At 38.8% G+C, this 19047-nt stretch overlaps 1 protein-coding gene across 1 annotated transcript in view; it reads left to right on the top strand.

Moving 5' to 3' along the window:
* The first annotated feature begins 12636 nt into the window (after positions 1–12636).
* Positions 12637–19047, top strand: part of usp21 (ubiquitin specific peptidase 21) — a 42385-nt gene continuing 35974 nt past the window's right edge. The window contains exons 1-2 of the mRNA XM_055930648.1: positions 12637–12864; positions 15905–15952. Coding sequence (XP_055786623.1) covers positions 12703–12864; positions 15905–15952 — 210 coding nt within the window. The 5' untranslated portion in view covers positions 12637–12702. The remainder of the gene's footprint in view (positions 12865–15904; positions 15953–19047) is intronic.

Raw genomic sequence — 19047 nt, 5'->3', positions numbered from 1 at the left:
TAGCATTAGTATAGTGGTAGTTATAGTGGTAGTTATAGTGGTAGTTATAGTGGTAGTTATAGCATTAGTATAGTGGTAGTTATAGTGGTAGTTATAGCATTAGTATAGTGGTAGTTATAGTGGTAGTTATAGCATTAGTATAGTGGTAGTTATATCATTAGTATAGTGGTAGTTATAGTGGTAGTTATAGTGGTAGTTATAGTGGTAGTTATAGTGGTAGTTATAGTGGTAGTTATAGTGGTAGTTATAGTGGTAGTTATAGTGGTAGTTATAGCATTAGTATAGTGGTAGTTATAGTGGTAGTTATAGTGGTAGTTATAGCATTAGTATAGTGGTAGTTATAGCATTAGTATAGTGGTAGTTATAGTGGTAGTTATAGCATTAGTATGGTGGTAGTTATAGTGGTAGTTATAGTGGTAGTTATAGCATTAGTATAGTGGTAGTTATAGTGGTAGTTATAGTGGTAGTTATAGTGGTAGTTATAGTGGTAGTTATAGTGGTAGTTATAGTGGTAGTTATAGTGGTAGTTATAGTGGTAGTTATAGCATTAGTATGGTGGTAGTTATAGTGGTAGTTATAGCATTAGTATAGTGGTAGTTATAGCATTAGTATAGTGGTAGTTATAGTGGTAGTTATAGCATTAGTATGGTGGTAGTTATAGTGGTAGTTATAGTGGTAGTTATAGCATTAGTATAGTGGTAGTTATAGTGGTAGTTATAGTGGTAGTTATAGTGGTAGTTATAGTGGTAGTTATAGCATTAGTATAGTGGTAGTTATAGCATTAGTATAGTGGTAGTTATAGTGGTAGTTATAGTGGTAGTTATAGCATTAGTATAGTGGTAGTTATAGCATTAGTATAGTGGTAGTTATAGTGGTAGTTATAGTGGTAGTTATAGTGGTAGTTATAGTGGTAGTTATAGTGGTAGTTATAGTGGTAGTTATAGTGGTAGTTATAGCATTAGTATAGTGGTAGTTATAGCATTAGTATAGTGGTAGTTATAGTGGTAGTTATAGTGGTAGTTATAGTGGTAGTTATAGTGGTAGTTATAGTGGTAGTTATAGCATTAGTATGGTGGTAGTTATAGTGGTAGTTATAGCATTAGTATGGTGGTAGTTATAGTGGTAGTTATAGTGGTAGTTATAGCATTAGTATGGTGGTAGTTATAGTGGTAGTTATAGTGGTAGTTATAGTGGTAGTTATATCATTAGTATAGTGGTAGTTATAGTGGTAGTTATAGTGGTAGTTATAGCATTAGTATAGTGGTAGTTATAGCATTAGTATAGTGGTAGTTATAGTGGTAGTTATAGTGGTAGTTATAGTGGTAGTTATAGTGATAGTGGTAGTTATAGTGGTAGTTATAGTGGTAGTTATAGCATTAGTATAGTGGTAGTTATAGCATTAGTATAGTGGTAGTTATAGTGGTAGTTATAGTGGTAGTTATAGTGGTAGTTATAGTGGTAGTTATAGTGGTAGTTATAGTGGTAGTATGGTGGTAGTTATAGTGGTAGTTATAGTGGTAGTTATAGTGGTAGTTATAGTGGTAGTTATAGCATTAGTATAGTGGTAGTTATAGTGGTAGTTATAGTGGTAGTTATAGCATTAGTATAGTGGTAGTTATAGTGGTAGTTATAGTGGTAGTTATAGTGGTAGTTATAGCATTAGTATAGTGGTAGTTATAGTGGTAGTTATAGTGGTAGTTATAGCATTAGTATAGTGGTAGTTATAGTGGTAGTTATAGTGGTAGTTATAGCATTAGTATAGTGGTAGTTATAGTGGTAGTTATAGTGGTAGTTATAGTGGTAGTTATAGTGGTAGTTATAGTGGTAGTTATAGTGGTAGTTATAGTGGTAGTTATAGTGGTAGTTATAGTGGTAGTTATAGCATTAGTATAGTGGTAGTTATAGCATTAGTATAGTGGTAGTTATAGTGGTAGTTATAGTGGTAGTTATAGTGGTAGTTATAGTGGTAGTTATAGTGGTAGTTATAGTGGTAGTTATAGCATTAGTATGGTGGTAGTTATAGTGGTAGTTATAGCATTAGTATGGTGGTAGTTATAGTGGTAGTTATAGTGGTAGTTATAGCATTAGTATGGTGGTAGTTATAGTGGTAGTTATAGTGGTAGTTATAGTGGTAGTTATATCATTAGTATAGTGGTAGTTATAGTGGTAGTTATAGTGGTAGTTATAGCATTAGTATAGTGGTAGTTATAGCATTAGTATAGTGGTAGTTATAGTGGTAGTTATAGTGGTAGTTATAGTGGTAGTTATAGTGGTAGTTATAGTGATAGTGGTAGTTATAGTGGTAGTTATAGTGGTAGTTATAGCATTAGTATAGTGGTAGTTATAGCATTAGTATAGTGGTAGTTATAGTGGTAGTTATAGTGGTAGTTATAGTGGTAGTTATAGTGGTAGTTATAGTGGTAGTTATAGTGGTAGTATGGTGGTAGTTATAGTGGTAGTTATAGTGGTAGTTATAGTGGTAGTTATAGTGGTAGTTATAGTGGTAGTTATAGCATTAGTATAGTGGTAGTTATAGTGGTAGTTATAGTGGTAGTTATAGCATTAGTATAGTGGTAGTTATAGTGGTAGTTATAGTGGTAGTTATAGCATTAGTATAGTGGTAGTTATAGTGGTAGTTATAGTGGTAGTTATAGTGGTAGTTATAGCATTAGTATGGTGGTAGTTATAGTGGTAGTTATAGTGGTAGTTATAGTGGTAGTTATAGTGGTAGTTATAGCATTAGTATAGTGGTAGTTATAGCATTAGTATAGTGGTAGTTATAGTGGTAGTTATAGTGGTAGTTATAGCATTAGTATAGTGGTAGTTATAGCATTAGTATAGTGGTAGTTATAGTGGTAGTTATAGTGGTAGTTATATCATTAGTATAGTGGTAGTTATAGTGGTAGTTATAGTGGTAGTTATAGCATTAGTATAGTGGTAGTTATAGTGGTAGTTATAGTGGTAGTTATAGTGGTAGTTATAGTGGTAGTTATAGTGGTAGTTATAGCGGTAGTTATAGTGGTAGTTATAGCATTAGTATAGTGGTAGTTATAGCATTAGTATAGTGGTAGTTATAGTGGTAGTTATAGCATTAGTATAGTGGTAGTTATAGTGGTAGTTATAGTGGTAGTTATAGTGGAAGTTATAGTGGTAGTTATAGTGGTAGTTATAGCGGTAGTTATAGTGGTAGTTATAGCGGTAGTTATAGCGGTAGTTATAGTGGTAGTTATAGCATTAGTATGGTGGTAGTTAGTGGTAGTTATAGTGGTAGTTATAGTGGTAGTTATAGTGGTAGTTATAGTGGTAGTTATAGTGGTAGTTATAGTGGTAGTTATAGCATTAGTATGGTGGTAGTTATAGTGGTAGTTATAGTGGTAGTTATAGTGGTAGTTATAGTGGTAGTTATAGCATTAGTATAGTGGTAGTTATAGCATTAGTATGGTGGTAGTTATAGTGGTAGTTATAGTGGTAGTTATAGCATTAGTATGGTGGTAGTTATAGTGGTAGTTATAGTGGTAGTTATAGCATTAGTATAGTGGTAGTTATAGTGGTAGTTATAGCATTAGTATAGTGGTAGTTATAGTGGTAGTTATAGTGGTAGTTATAGTGGTAGTTATAGTGGTAGTTATAGTGGTAGTTATAGTGGTAGTTATAGCATTAGTATAGTGGTAGTTATAGTGGTAGTTATAGCATTAGTATGGTGGTAGTTATAGTGGTAGTTATAGTGGTAGTTATAGCATTAGTATAGTGGTAGTTATAGTGGTAGTTATAGCATTAGTATAGTGGTAGTTATAGTGGTAGTTATAGTGGTAGTTATAGCATTAGTATAGTGGTAGTTATATCATTAGTATAGTGGTAGTTATAGTGGTAGTTATAGTGGTAGTTATAGTGGTAGTTATAGCATTAGTATAGTGGTAGTTATAGTGGTAGTTATAGCATTAGTATAGTGGTAGTTATATCATTAGTATAGTGGTAGTTATAGTGGTAGTTATAGTGGTAGTTATAGTGGTAGTTATAGCATTAGTATAGTGGTAGTTATAGTGGTAGTTATAGTGGTAGTTATAGTGGTAGTTATAGTGGTAGTTATAGCATTAGTATAGTGGTAGTTATAGCATTAGTATAGTGGTAGTTATAGCATTAGTATAGTGGTAGTTATAGTGGTAGTTATAGTGGTAGTTATAGTGGTAGTTATAGCATTAGTATAGTGGTAGTTATAGTGGTAGTTATAGTGGTAGTTATAGCATTAGTATAGTGGTAGTTATAGTGGTAGTTATAGTGGTAGTTATAACATTAGTATAGTGGTAGTTATAGTGGTAGTTATAGTGGTAGTTATAGCATTAGTATAGTGGTAGTTATAGCATTAGTATAGTGGTAGTTATAGCATTAGTATAGTGGTAGTTATAGTGGTAGTTATAGTGGTAGTTATAGTGGTAGTTATAGTGGTAGTTATAGCATTAGTATAGTGGTAGTTATAGCATTAGTATAGTGGTAGTTATAGTGGTAGTTATAGTGGTAGTTATAGCATTAGTATAGTGGTAGTTATAGTGGTAGTTATAGTGGTAGTTATAGTGGTAGTTATAGTGGTAGTTATAGTGGTAGTTATAGTGGTAGTTATAGTGGTAGTTATAGTGGTAGTTATAGCATTAGTATAGTGGTAGTTATAGCATTAGTATAGTGGTAGTTATAGTGGTAGTTATAGTGGTAGTTATAGTGGTAGTTATAGTGGTAGTTATAGTGGTAGTTATAGCATTAGTATGGTGGTAGTTATAGTGGTAGTTATAGCATTAGTATGGTGGTAGTTATAGTGGTAGTTATAGTGGTAGTTATAGCATTAGTATGGTGGTAGTTATAGTGGTAGTTATAGTGGTAGTTATAGTGGTAGTTATATCATTAGTATAGTGGTAGTTATAGTGGTAGTTATAGTGGTAGTTATAGCATTAGTATAGTGGTAGTTATAGCATTAGTATAGTGGTAGTTATAGTGGTAGTTATAGTGGTAGTTATAGTGGTAGTTATAGTGGTAGTTATAGTGGTAGTTATAGTGGTAGTTATAGCATTAGTATAGTGGTAGTTATAGTGGTAGTTATAGTGGTAGTTATAGTGGTAGTTATAGTGGTAGTTATAGTGGTAGTTATAGTGGTAGTATGGTGGTAGTTATAGTGGTAGTTATAGTGGTAGTTATAGCATTAGTATAGTGGTAGTTATAGTGGTAGTTATAGTGGTAGTTATAGTGGTAGTTATAGCATTAGTATAGTGGTAGTTATAGTGGTAGTTATAGTGGTAGTTATAGTGGTAGTTATAGCATTAGTATAGTGGTAGTTATAGTGGTAGTTATAGTGGTAGTTATAGCATTAGTATAGTGGTAGTTATAGTGGTAGTTATAGTGGTAGTTATAGTGGTAGTTATAGTGGTAGTTATAGCATTAGTATGGTGGTAGTTATAGTGGTAGTTATAGTGGTAGTTATAGTGGTAGTTATAGTGGTAGTTATAGTGGTAGTTATAGCATTAGTATAGTGGTAGTTATAGCATTAGTATAGTGGTAGTTATAGTGGTAGTTATAGTGGTAGTTATAGCATTAGTATAGTGGTAGTTATAGCATTAGTATAGTGGTAGTTATAGTGGTAGTTATAGTGGTAGTTATATCATTAGTATAGTGGTAGTTATAGTGGTAGTTATAGTGGTAGTTATAGCATTAGTATAGTGGTAGTTATAGTGGTAGTTATAGTGGTAGTTATAGTGGTAGTTATAGTGGTAGTTATAGCGGTAGTTATAGTGGTAGTTATAGCATTAGTATGGTGGTAGTTATAGTGGTAGTTATAGTGGTAGTTATAGCATTAGTATAGTGGTAGTTATAGTGGTAGTTATAGCATTAGTATAGTGGTAGTTATAGCATTAGTATAGTGGTAGTTATAGTGGTAGTTATAGCATTAGTATAGTGGTAGTTATAACATTAGTATAGTGGTAGTTATAGTGGTAGTTATAGTGGTAGTTATAGTGGTAGTTATAGCATTAGTATAGTGGTAGTTATAGTGGTAGTTATAGTGGTAGTTATAGTGGTAGTTATAGCATTAGTATAGTGGTAGTTATAGCATTAGTATAGTGGTAGTTATAGTGGTAGTTATAGTGGTAGTTATAGTGGTAGTTATAGCATTAGTATAGTGGTAGTTATAGTGGTAGTTATAGTGGTAGTTATAGTGGTAGTTATAGTGGTAGTTATAGTGGTAGTTATAGTGGTAGTTATAGTGGTAGTTATAGCATTAGTATAGTGGTAGTTATAGTGGTAGTTATAGTGGTAGTTATAGTGGTAGTTATAGCATTAGTATAGTGGTAGTTATAGCATTAGTATAGTGGTAGTTATAGTGGTAGTTATAGTGGTAGTTATAGTGGTAGTTATAGTGGTAGTTATAGTGGTAGTTATAGCATTAGTATAGTGGTAGTTATAGCATTAGTATAGTGGTAGTTATAGTGGTAGTTATAGCATTAGTATAGTGGTAGTTATAGTGGTAGTTATAGTGGTAGTTATAGCATTAGTATAGTGGTAGTTATAGCATTAGTATAGTGGTAGTTATAGCATTAGTATAGTGGTAGTTATAGTGGTAGTTATAGTGGTAGTTATAGTGGTAGTTATAGTGGTAGTTATAGTGGTAGTTATAGTGGTAGTTATAGTGGTAGTTATAGTGGTAGTTATAGTGGTAGTTATAGCATTAGTATAGTGGTAGTTATAGCATTAGTATAGTGGTAGTTATAGTGGTAGTTATAGTGGTAGTTATAGTGGTAGTTATAGTGGTAGTTATAGTGGTAGTTATAGCATTAGTATGGTGGTAGTTATAGTGGTAGTTATAGCATTAGTATGGTGGTAGTTATAGTGGTAGTTATAGTGGTAGTTATAGCATTAGTATGGTGGTAGTTATAGTGGTAGTTATAGTGGTAGTTATAGTGGTAGTTATATCATTAGTATAGTGGTAGTTATAGTGGTAGTTATAGTGGTAGTTATAGCATTAGTATAGTGGTAGTTATAGCATTAGTATAGTGGTAGTTATAGTGGTAGTTATAGTGGTAGTTATAGTGGTAGTTATAGTGGTAGTTATAGTGGTAGTTATAGTGGTAGTTATAGTGGTAGTTATAGTGGTAGTTATAGCATTAGTATAGTGGTAGTTATAGTGGTAGTTATAGTGGTAGTTATAGTGGTAGTTATAGTGGTAGTTATAGTGGTAGTTATAGTGGTAGTATGGTGGTAGTTATAGTGGTAGTTATAGTGGTAGTTATAGTGGTAGTTATAGTGGTAGTTATAGTGGTAGTTATAGTGGTAGTTATAGCATTAGTATAGTGGTAGTTATAGTGGTAGTTATAGTGGTAGTTATAGTGGTAGTTATAGCATTAGTATAGTGGTAGTTATAGTGGTAGTTATAGTGGTAGTTATAGTGGTAGTTATAGCATTAGTATAGTGGTAGTTATAGTGGTAGTTATAGTGGTAGTTATAGCATTAGTATAGTGGTAGTTATAGTGGTAGTTATAGTGGTAGTTATAGTGGTAGTTATAGTGGTAGTTATAGCATTAGTATGGTGGTAGTTATAGTGGTAGTTATAGTGGTAGTTATAGTGGTAGTTATAGTGGTAGTTATAGCATTAGTATAGTGGTAGTTATAGCATTAGTATAGTGGTAGTTATAGTGGTAGTTATAGTGGTAGTTATAGCATTAGTATAGTGGTAGTTATAGCATTAGTATAGTGGTAGTTATAGTGGTAGTTATAGTGGTAGTTATATCATTAGTATAGTGGTAGTTATAGTGGTAGTTATAGTGGTAGTTATAGCATTAGTATAGTGGTAGTTATAGTGGTAGTTATAGTGGTAGTTATAGTGGTAGTTATAGCGGTAGTTATAGTGGTAGTTATAGCGGTAGTTATAGTGGTAGTTATAGCATTAGTATAGTGGTAGTTATAGTGGTAGTTATAGCATTAGTATAGTGGTAGTTATAGTGGTAGTTATAGTGGTAGTTATAGTGGTAGTTATAGTGGTAGTTATAGTGGTAGTTATAGCATTAGTATAGTGGTAGTTATAGTGGTAGTTATATCATTAGTATAGTGGTAGTTATAGTGGTAGTTATAGTGGTAGTTATAGTGGTAGTTATAGTGGTAGTTATATCATTAGTATAGTGGTAGTTATAGTGGTAGTTATAGTGGTAGTTATAGTGGTAGTTATAGCATTAGTATAGTGGTAGTTATAGTGGTAGTTATAGCGGTAGTTATAGTGGTAGTTATAGTGGTAGTTATAGCGGTAGTTATAGCGGTAGTTATAGCATTAGTATGGTGGTAGTTAGTGGTAGTTATAGTGGTAGTTATAGTGGTAGTTATAGTGGTAGTTATAGTGGTAGTTATAGTGGTAGTTATAGTGGTAGTTATAGTGGTAGTTATAGCATTAGTATGGTGGTAGTTATAGTGGTAGTTATAGTGGTAGTTATAGCATTAGTATGGTGGTAGTTATAGTGGTAGTTATAGTGGTAGTTATAGCATTAGTATGGTGGTAGTTATAGTGGTAGTTATAGTGGTAGTTATAGCATTAGTATAGTGGTAGTTATAGTGGTAGTTATAGTGGTAGTTATAGCATTAGTATGGTGGTAGTTATAGTGGTAGTTACAGTGGTAGTTATAGTGGTAGTTATAGTGGTAGTTATAGTGGTAGTTATAGTGGTAGTTATATCATTAGTATAGTGGTAGTTATAGTGGTAGTTATAGTGGTAGTTATAGTGGTAGTTATATCATTAGTATAGTGGTAGTTATAGTGGTAGTTATAGTGGTAGTTATAGTGGTAGTTATAGCATTAGTATGGTGGTAGTTATAGTGGTAGTTATAGTGGTAGTTATAGTGGTAGTTATAGTGGTAGTTATAGCATTAGTATAGTGGTAGTTATAGTGGTAGTTATAGCATTAGTATGGTGGTAGTTATAGCGGTAGTTATAGTGGTAGTTATAGCGGTAGTTATAGTGGTAGTTATAGTGGTAGTTATAGCATTAGTATGGTGGTAGTTATAGTGGTAGTTATAGTGGTAGTTATAGTGGTAGTTATAGCATTAGTATAGTGGTAGTTATAGTGGTAGTTATAGTGGTAGTTATAGCATTAGTATAGTGGTAGTTATAGCGGTAGTTATAGTGGTAGTTATAGTGGTAGTTATAGCATTAGTATGGTGGTAGTTATAGTGGTAGTTATAGTGGTAGTTATAGTGGTAGTTATAGCGGTAGTTATAGTGGTAGTTATAGCATTAGTATAGTGGTAGTTATAGTGGTAGTTATAGTGGTAGTTATAGCATTAGTATGGTGGTAGTTATAGTGGTAGTTATAGTGGTAGTTATAGTGGTAGTTATAGTGGTAGTTATAGTGGTAGTATGGTGGTAGTTATAGTGGTAGTTATAGTGGTAGTTATAGTGGTAGTTACAGTGGTAGTTATAGTGGTAGTTATAGTGGTAGTTATAGTGGTAGTTATAGTGGTAGTTATAGTGTTAGTTATAGTGGTAGTTATAGTGGTAGTTATAGTGGTAGTTATAGCATTAGTATAGTGGTAGTTATAGTGGTAGTATGGTGGTAGTTATAGTGGTAGTTATAGCATTAGTATAGTGGTAGTTATAGTGGTAGTTATAGTGGTAGTTATAGTGGTAGTTATAGCATTAGTATAGTGGTAGTTATAGTGGTAGTTATAGCGGTAGTTATAGTGGTAGTTATATCATTAGTATAGTGGTAGTTATAGTGGTAGTTATAGTGGTAGTTATAGTGGTAGTTATAGTGGTAGTTATAGTGGTAGTTATAGCATTAGTATAGTGGTAGTTATAGTGGTAGTTATAGTGGTAGTTATAGTGGTAGTTATAGCATTAGTATAGTGGTAGTTATAGTGGTAGTTATAGTGGTAGTTATAGTGGTAGTTATAGCATTAGTATAGTGGTAGTTATAGTGGTAGTTATAGTGGTAGTTATAGTGGTAGTTATAGTGGTAGTATGGTGGTAGTTATAGTGGTAGTTATAGCATTAGTATAGTGGTAGTTATAGTGGTAGTTATATCATTAGTATAGTGGTAGTTATAGTGGTAGTTATAGTGGTAGTTATATCATTAGTATAGTGGTAGTTATAGTGGTAGTTATATCATTAGTATAGTGGTAGTTATAGTGGTAGTTATAGTGGTAGTTATAGTGGTAGTTATAGTGGTAGTTATAGCATTAGTATAGTGGTAGTTATAGTGGTAGTTATAGTGGTAGTTATAGCATTAGTATAGTGGTAGTTATAGTGGTAGTTATAGTGGTAGTTATAGTGGTAGTTATAGCATTAGTATAGTGGTAGTTATAGTGGTAGTTATAGTGGTAGTTATAGTGGTAGTTATAGCATTAGTATAGTGGTAGTTATAGTGGTAGTTATAGTGGTAGTTATAGTGGTAGTATGGTGGTAGTTATAGTGGTAGTTATAGCATTAGTATAGTGGTAGTTATAGTGGTAGTTATAGTGGTAGTTATAGTGGTAGTTATAGTGGTAGTTATAGTGGTAGTTATAGCATTAGTATAGTGGTAGTTATAGTGGTAGTTATAGCGGTAGTTATAGTGGTAGTTATATCATTAGTATAGTGGTAGTTATAGTGGTAGTTATAGTGGTAGTTATAGTGGTAGTTATAGTGGTAGTTATAGTGGTAGTTATAGCATTAGTATAGTGGTAGTTATAGTGGTAGTTATAGTGGTAGTTATAGTGGTAGTTATAGCATTAGTATAGTGGTAGTTATAGTGGTAGTTATAGTGGTAGTTATAGTGGTAGTTATAGCATTAGTATAGTGGTAGTTATAGTGGTAGTTATAGTGGTAGTATGGTGGTAGTTATAGTGGTAGTTATAGCATTAGTATAGTGGTAGTTATAGTGGTAGTTATATCATTAGTATAGTGGTAGTTATAGTGGTAGTTATAGTGGTAGTTATATCATTAGTATAGTGGTAGTTATAGTGGTAGTTATATCATTAGTATAGTGGTAGTTATAGTGGTAGTTATAGTGGTAGTTATAGTGGTAGTTATAGTGGTAGTTATAGCATTAGTATAGTGGTAGTTATAGTGGTAGTTATAGTGGTAGTTATAGCATTAGTATAGTGGTAGTTATAGTGGTAGTTATAGTGGTAGTTATAGTGGTAGTTATAGCATTAGTATAGTGGTAGTTATAGTGGTAGTTATAGTGGTAGTTATAGTGGTAGTTATAGCATTAGTATAGTGGTAGTTATAGTGGTAGTTATAGTGGTAGTTATAGTGGTAGTTATAGTGGTAGTATGGTGGTAGTTATAGTGGTAGTTATAGCATTAGTATAGTGGTAGTTATAGTGGTAGTTATAGTGGTAGTTATAGTGGTAGTTATAGTGGTAGTTATAGTGGTAGTTATAGTGGTAGTTATAGTGGTAGTTATAGTGGTAGTTATAGTGGTAGTTATAGCATTAGTATAGTGGTAGTTATAGTGGTAGTTATAGTGGTAGTTATAGCATTAGTATAGTGGTAGTTATAGTGGTAGTTATAGTGGTAGTTATAGTGGTAGTTATAGTGGTAGTTATAGTGGTAGTTATAGTGGTAGTTATAGTGGTAGTATAGTGGTAGTTATAGTGGTAGTTATAGTGGTAGTTATAGCATTAGTATAGTGGTAGTTATAGTGGTAGTTATAGTGGTAGTTATAGCATTAGTATAGTGGTAGTTATAGTGGTAGTTATAGTGGTAGTTATAGCATTAGTATAGTGGTAGTTATAGTGGTAGTTATAGTGGTAGTTATAGCATTAGTATAGTGGTAGTTATAGCATTAGTATAGTGGTAGTTATAGTGGTAGTTATAGCATTAGTATAGTGGTAGTTATAGTGGTAGTTATAGTGGTAGTTATAGTGGTAGTTATAGCATTAGTATGGTGGTAGTTATAGTGGTAGTTATAGTGGTAGTTATAGTGGTAGTTATAGTGGTAGTTATAGCGGTAGTTATAGTGGTAGTTATAGTGGTAGTTATAGTGGTAGTTATAGCATTAGTATAGTGGTAGTTATAGTGGTAGTTATAGTGGTAGTTATAGTGGTAGTTATAGCGGTAGTTATAGCGGTATTTATAATGGTAGTTATAGTGGTAGTATGTTAGAGAGGATCCCCTGGTAGAGAGGATCCCCTGGTAGAGAGGATCCCCTGGTAGAGAGGATCCCCTGGTAGAGAGGATCCCCTGGTAGAGAGGATCCCCTGGTAGAGAGGATCCCCTGGTAGAGAGGATCCCCTGGTAGAGAGGATCCCCTGGTAGAGAGGATCCCCTGGTAGAGAGGATCCCCTGGTAGAGAGGATCCCCTGGTAGAGAGGATCCCCTGGTAGAGAGGATCCCCTGGTAGAGAGGATCCCCTGGTAGAGAGGATCCCCTGGTAGAGAGGATCCCCTGGTAGAGAGGATCCCCTGGTTGAGAGGATCCCCTGGTAGAGTGGATCCCCTGGTAGAGTGGATCCCCTGGTAGAGTGGATCCCCTGGTAGAGTGGATCCCCTGGTAGAGTGGATCCCCTGGTAGAGTGGATCCCCTGGTAGAGTGGATCCCCTGTGTGTGATAGTGTTTACCAAACCTTCAATAAGAGGGATCTTTTCTTCTTTCTACATCGTTGACTTGAACCAGCAACCTAGCAGATACAGGACCAGACGACCAGTCAACTCACTAGTTTCTGCGCCGTAAAGTTGGGGTCGTCTTTGACTGTTGTAACGATGCCGGCAGAAACGCGTGTCACCGTGGACGGGACCTGCCAGGCTCTGTGCAAAACCCTGGTCTCTCAGAACGGGATCCAGAGAGACACGGCTGACATCTCCAAGTCTGTCCTCTACACATCACTGATGGGGCTGCTACTGGTCGTAGACAAAGAGGTGAGTGTTACTATACACACACATCACTGATGGGGCTGCTGTTGAGGTTTGCAGGCTTTAGTTCCTGGTTCTGAGTTGAATCAGCAGCTGATGAGCAGTCGATCAGCGAGACAGAGCTAATGAGTCATTGATGAGCAGTCGATCAGCGAGACAGAGCTAATGCTGGTTTGGAACAAAAGCCTGCTGCACCCTGTGGTTGTACCGTCTCTAACCCCGCCGCAGGTACCGTCTCTAACCCCGCCGCAGGTACCGTCTCTAACCCCTCCACAGGTACCGTGCTCTAACCCCGCCGCAGGTACCGTCTCTAACCCCGCCGCAGGTACCGTCTCTAACCCCTCCACAGGTACCGTGCTCTAACCCCGCCACAGGTACCGTGCTCTAACCCCGCCACAGGTACCGTGCTCTAACCCCGCCACAGGTACCGTGCTCTAACCCCGCCACAGGTACCGTGCTCTAACCCCGCCACAGGTACCGTCTCTAACCCCGCCACATGTACCGTCTCTAACCCCCCCACAGGTATCGTCTCTAACCCCCCCACAGGTACCGTCTCTAACCCTGTCAGCAGTGTTCCCTGTGTGTAACAGGATAAACGGTGTAGCCTCCTCTCTGAGCCTAATCCTCATCCTAACCAGATAAACAGCCTTAATCTGGCTCACACACGTTCCCATAAGACATACTCAAAATGACATCACTCACAGAAAAGGGAACTAACAAAGAGAATTACTTTGACATCTGAACCAAAACAGAAAGGGGTTTCAAAATGAGTTCTGAATGTTGGCAAAGTCTCTAGTAAAGGGTTCTAAAAGACGCCCACCATGGGTTCCCACTAGGAAGGGGTTCTAAAAGACGCCCACCATGGGTTCTCACTAGGAAGGGGTTCTAAAAGACGCCCACCATGGGTTCCCACTAGGAAGGGGTTCTAAAAGACGCCCACCATGGGTTCTCACTAGGAAGGGGTTCTAAAAGACGTCCACCATGGGTTCCCACTAGGAAGGGGTTCTAAAAGACGTCCACCATGGGTTCCCACTAGGAAGGGGTTCTAAAAGACGTCCACCATGGGTTCCCACTAGGAAGGGGTTCTAAAAGACGTCCACCATGGGTTCCCACTAGGAAGGGGTTCTAAAAGACGTCCACCATGGGTTCCCACTAGGAAGGGGTTCTAAAAGACGTCCACCATGGGTTCCCACTAGGAAGGGGTTCTATAAGACGTCCACCATGGATTCCCACTAGGAAGGGGTTCTAAAAGACGCCCACAAACATTTCCTTTCCAACTGATAAACTGGGTCAGAAGCTCTTAAAATCCAGCTGGGCCAGCACAGGTGTTACGCATCCTGACTAATGAGGTGACTCTCTGGGCCAGGTGAAACACATCCTGACTAACGAGGTGACTCTCTGGGCCAGGTGAAACACATCCTGACTAACGAGGTGACTCTCTGGGCCAGGTGAAACACATCCTGACTAACGAGGTGACTCTCTGGGCCAGGTAAAACACATCCTGACTAACGAGGGGACTCCAGTACACAGACACACATGGGTGGGATGCCTGTAACAACCCACAGACCGACAACTGTATGCCAGTTCAGGACCCTGACTGCCCCTTCACCTCAGCTCTGACTGTCCCCTTCACCTCAGCTCTGACTGTCCCCTTCGCCTCAGCTCTGACTGTCCCCTTCACCTCAGCTCTGACTGTCCCCTCAGCTCTGACTGCCCCTTCACCTCAGCTCTGACTGTCCCCCTCACCTCAGCTCTGACTGTCCCCCTCAGCTCTGACTGTCCCCCTCAGCTCTGACTGTCCCCCTCAGCTCTGACTGTCCCCCTCAGCTCTGACTGTCCCCCTCAGCTCTGACTGTCCCCCTCAGCTCTGACTGTCCCCCTCAGCTCTGACTGTCCCCCTCAGCTCTGACTGTCCCCCTCAGCTCTGACTGTCCCCCTCAGCTCTGACTGTCCCCTTCAGCTCTGACTGCCCACCTCATCTCTGACTGCCCACCTCATCTCTGACTGTCCCCCTCAGCTCTGACTGTCCCCCTCAGCTCTGACTGTCCCCCTCAGCTCTGACTGTCCCCCTCAGCTCTGACTGTCCCCCTCAGCTCTGACTGTCCCCCTCAGCTCTGACTGTCCCCCTTCAGCTCTGACTGTCCCCCTTCAGCTCTGACTGTCCCCCTTCAGCTCTGACTGTCCCCCTTCAGCTCTGACTGTCCCCCTTCAGCTCTGACTGTCTCCTTCAGCTCTGACTGTCCCCTTCAGCTCTGACTGTCCCCCTTCAGCTCTGACTGTCCCCCTTCAGCTCTGACTGTCCCCTCAGCTCTGACTGCCCCTTCACCTCAGCTCTGACTGTCCCCCTCAGCTCTGACTGTCCCCCTCAGCTCTGACTGTCCCCCTCAGCTCTGACTGTCCCCCTCAGCTCTGACTGTCCCCCTCAGCTCTGACTGTCCCCCTCAGCTCTGACTGTCCCCCTCAGCTCTGACTGTCCCCCTCAGCTCTGACTGTCCCCCTCAGCTCTGACTGTCCCCCTCAGCTCTGACTGTCCCCCTCAGCTCTGACTGTCCCCCTCAGCTCTGACTGTCCCCCTCAGCTCTGACTGTCCCCCTCAGCTCTGACTGTCCCCCTCAGCTCTGACTGTCCCCCTTCAGCTCTGACTGTCCCCCTTCAGCTCTGACTGTCCCCCTTCAGCTCTGACTGTCCCCCTTCAGCTCTGACTGTCCCCCTTCAGCTCTGACTGTCCCCCTTCAGCTCTGACTGTCCCCCTTCAGCTCTGACTGTCCCCCTTCAGCTCTGACTGTCCCCCTTCAGCTCTGACTGTCCCCTTCAGCTCTGACTGTCCCCTTCAGCTCTGACTGTCCACCTTCAGCTCTGACTGTCCCCCTTCAGCTCTGACTGTCCCCCTTCAGCTCTGACTGTCCCCCCTCAGCTCTGACTGTCCCCCCTCAGCTCAGCTCTGACTGTCCCCCTTCAGCTCAGCTCTGACTGTCCCCCCTCAGCTCAGCTCTGACTGTCCCCCCTCAGCTCAGCTCTGACTTCATCTGAATCTCCTCCACAGAAAGAAAAGCTCAAGGTTGGGAGTGGAAGAGTCGGCCTTCGTAACGTAGGAAACACGGTAAGTCCTTGTGTTTGACGTGTGTGTCGGGGGGAATTTTGTGAAATCGTAAGGTTAAAGGGTAGGTAGCATAAACTTAATCACATGTAACATAGGAATCTGCATTAGTATACGCATCAAAAAACCCAATGCAAAGTTACACCTCACTTTTACAGTTTTTTAAAGTTACTAATTAAATCCGATCCGAATGCCAGATATGATTTAATATGGAGGATCTGGCAGGTGTAATGTAAACTCAAACAGAAATAACTTCAAATGTATAAGTTTAAATTAAACAATCCTTTGCACTCATGACTATTGGTTTCAATTAGATTTTCAGCCAACTTACTAGCGAATACTTAAATGTATTGTTACAAAACTTGCAAGGTTGCTAGCCAACTAGCCTGTTAACGTTAGCCCTACCAGCTTGCTAATGTTATGTTAGCACTGACCCTTACTGATAATGGTGCCAGAGGGGGAGGGCTGACGTTTTACGAGCTCCTAACCAACTGTGCTATTTTGTTCGTTTTTTCGCATTGTTTGTAATTTATTTTGTACATAATGTTTCTGCCACCGTCTCTTATGACCCGAAAAGAGCTTTTGGACATCAGGACAGCGATTACTCACCTCGTACTGGACAAAGATATTTTTTCTTTAATGAGTCTGATGCGAAGGATATACTGATTTGTCGAAACAAGTCCCAAATCCCGTTCACCGCGTGAAGAAAAGACGGGGGAGAAGGGTAGGGTTCCTTGTTAGAATTTGCAGAGAAGAAGGCGAACCACAACTACTCTCCGTATTATTGGCCAACGTGCCAATCATTGGAAAACAAACTGACGATCAACGATTAAGACTATCCTACCAACGGGACATTAAAAACTGTAATATCTTATGTTTCACCGAGTCGTGGCTAAACGACGACACGGATAATATAGAGCTGGCTGGCTTCTCTGTTTATCGGCAGGACAGAGCAGCTACGTCTGGTAAGATGAGGGGCGGGGGGTGTGTCTATTTGTCAATAACTGCTGGTGCACAATGTCTAATATTAAAGAAGTCTTTGAGGTATTGTTCACCTGAGGTAGAATACCAAAAAATGGTCAACAAATGGTCAAAACTCCAGTCACCCAAGTCATAGACTGTTGTCTCTGCTACCGCACAGCAAGCAGTACCGGAGTGCCAAGTCTAGGACCAAAAGGCTCCTGAACAGCTTCCACCCCCAAGCCACAATTAATCAAATGCCCCCCCCCCCCTTTGTTTTTACACTGCTGCTACTCGCTGTTTATTATCTGTGCATAGTCACTTTACAAATGACCTTGACTAACCGGTACCCCTTGACTCGCTACCGGCACCCCTTGACTCGCTACCGGTACCCCTTGACTCGCTACCGGTACCCCTGCACATTGACTCGCTACCGGTACCCCCTGTATATGTTATGCTTTTTTCTTGTTACACTTTGATTCATTTTTTTTTAAACTTTAGTTTATTTAGTAAATATTTTCTTAACACTATTTCTTGAATTGAATTGTTGGTTAAAGGCTTGTAAGTAGGCATTTCACGGTAAGGTTGTATTCAGCTAATGTCAGCTATTAGCCTAGCCTAGCCTAGCCAACCACCACAAACTCAACACAACTAAAACATACTGTAACCACAGATCAAAAGCAAGTCAAACTTTTAATAGAGTGCAGGCTGAGTTAGCTACTGAAGCGAGGGGGAGGTAGGTGCTTCACCTGGCCAAGGGAGAGTCGGGGAAATCCAATATAGATAGATTCCAGATGTCAGTCAGCTTGCGTGCTAGCATTAAGCCAAGGTGCAGAAGTTACATAACTCCCGTAGCTTCCTTCACAGAGAAACATGCCGAAAAAGTTGACTAAACAAAAAGGAGAACAGACGAGCTACTACACTTCAATTTGAGCAAGCAGGAAGGCATCAGAGTCTGCCGTGCCAACGGGTCCCCACTAGATAACACACCCACAGAGTCCATGAAGAGCATGAGGTTGCTGCATGCCCCATCTGTTCATTGTTTACGTCGCACTTCCTCGTGATTGGTAGATTTTAGCTTACCACCGCTAACACTTACAGGTCTGGGATGTAATTACATGCTAGCATGGCTAGCTTGAGCCAGCTAACTAGCTAGCATACGAACTCGGTAGTACAGAGTAGATTCTCCATATGACATTTAGAAAAAGTGCATTGTGGGTAGTTTAGACTATCCAGAAAAGTTCATTAATACTGTATGTAATAACCCCAAAACATCACTATGTTTGTAGTTTAGGTAACCAGATGGTAACCAGGTAACCAGATGGTAACCAGGTAACCAGATGGTGACTCCAATTAACGTTAAAACCTCTACGGGATCGGTGTCCCTATACCGGGACGAATTATGCTTGCGTGCACTAATGTGACTAGAATGATGCTATAAGTAACAGCCAACTTTCCGGGACATAGACATGTCTTATATAGGCAGAAAGCTTAAATTCTTGTTAATCTAACTGCATTGTCCAATTTACAGTAGCTGTTACAGTGAAAAAAAATACCAATTCTATTGTTTGAGGAGAGTGCACAACAACACAACAAATGTGTCACGGCAACTGGTTTGATACGTTTACCTCTGAAGGTAAATAATGTACTTCAGTAATCTTGCTCTGATTTGTCATCCTGAGGGTCCCAGAGATAAAATGTAGCATAGTTTAGTTTGATCAAATCCAATTGTTCATTGGATATATTGAAATGTAGGAACTGGGGTCTACAGTTCGACTCTACTGCTGTCTCTGGCTCCACACCCACCCCGCCTGGCAATCTAGATGTGAGACAGTTAGTGTATAAGCTAATGATCCATCATGTATGATATTCCTGGGAGTGTGTAAACTTAAATGTTGTATTACCATATCATTTTTGTATGTTCTCTATAGTTATGTACTTGAAAATATATAAATTGACCAATTCGGCACATTTGAGCAGACTTAATACAAAATACTGTGCAGTATTGCAACGCTTCACTGGATCAATCTGAAACTGCGCACACACTGCTGCCATCTAGTGGCCAAAATCTAAATTGCACCTAAACTGCAATATTATATTATGGCCTTTCTCTTGCATTTCAAAGATGATGGAAGATT

This window comes from Salvelinus fontinalis, chromosome 8 (genome assembly GCF_029448725.1).
Source record: "Salvelinus fontinalis isolate EN_2023a chromosome 8, ASM2944872v1, whole genome shotgun sequence".
Classification (NCBI taxonomy): Eukaryota; Metazoa; Chordata; class Actinopteri; order Salmoniformes; family Salmonidae; genus Salvelinus; species Salvelinus fontinalis.
The sequence above is the reverse complement of the archived record's forward strand: the minus strand, read 5'-3'. Positions and strand labels throughout refer to the sequence as shown.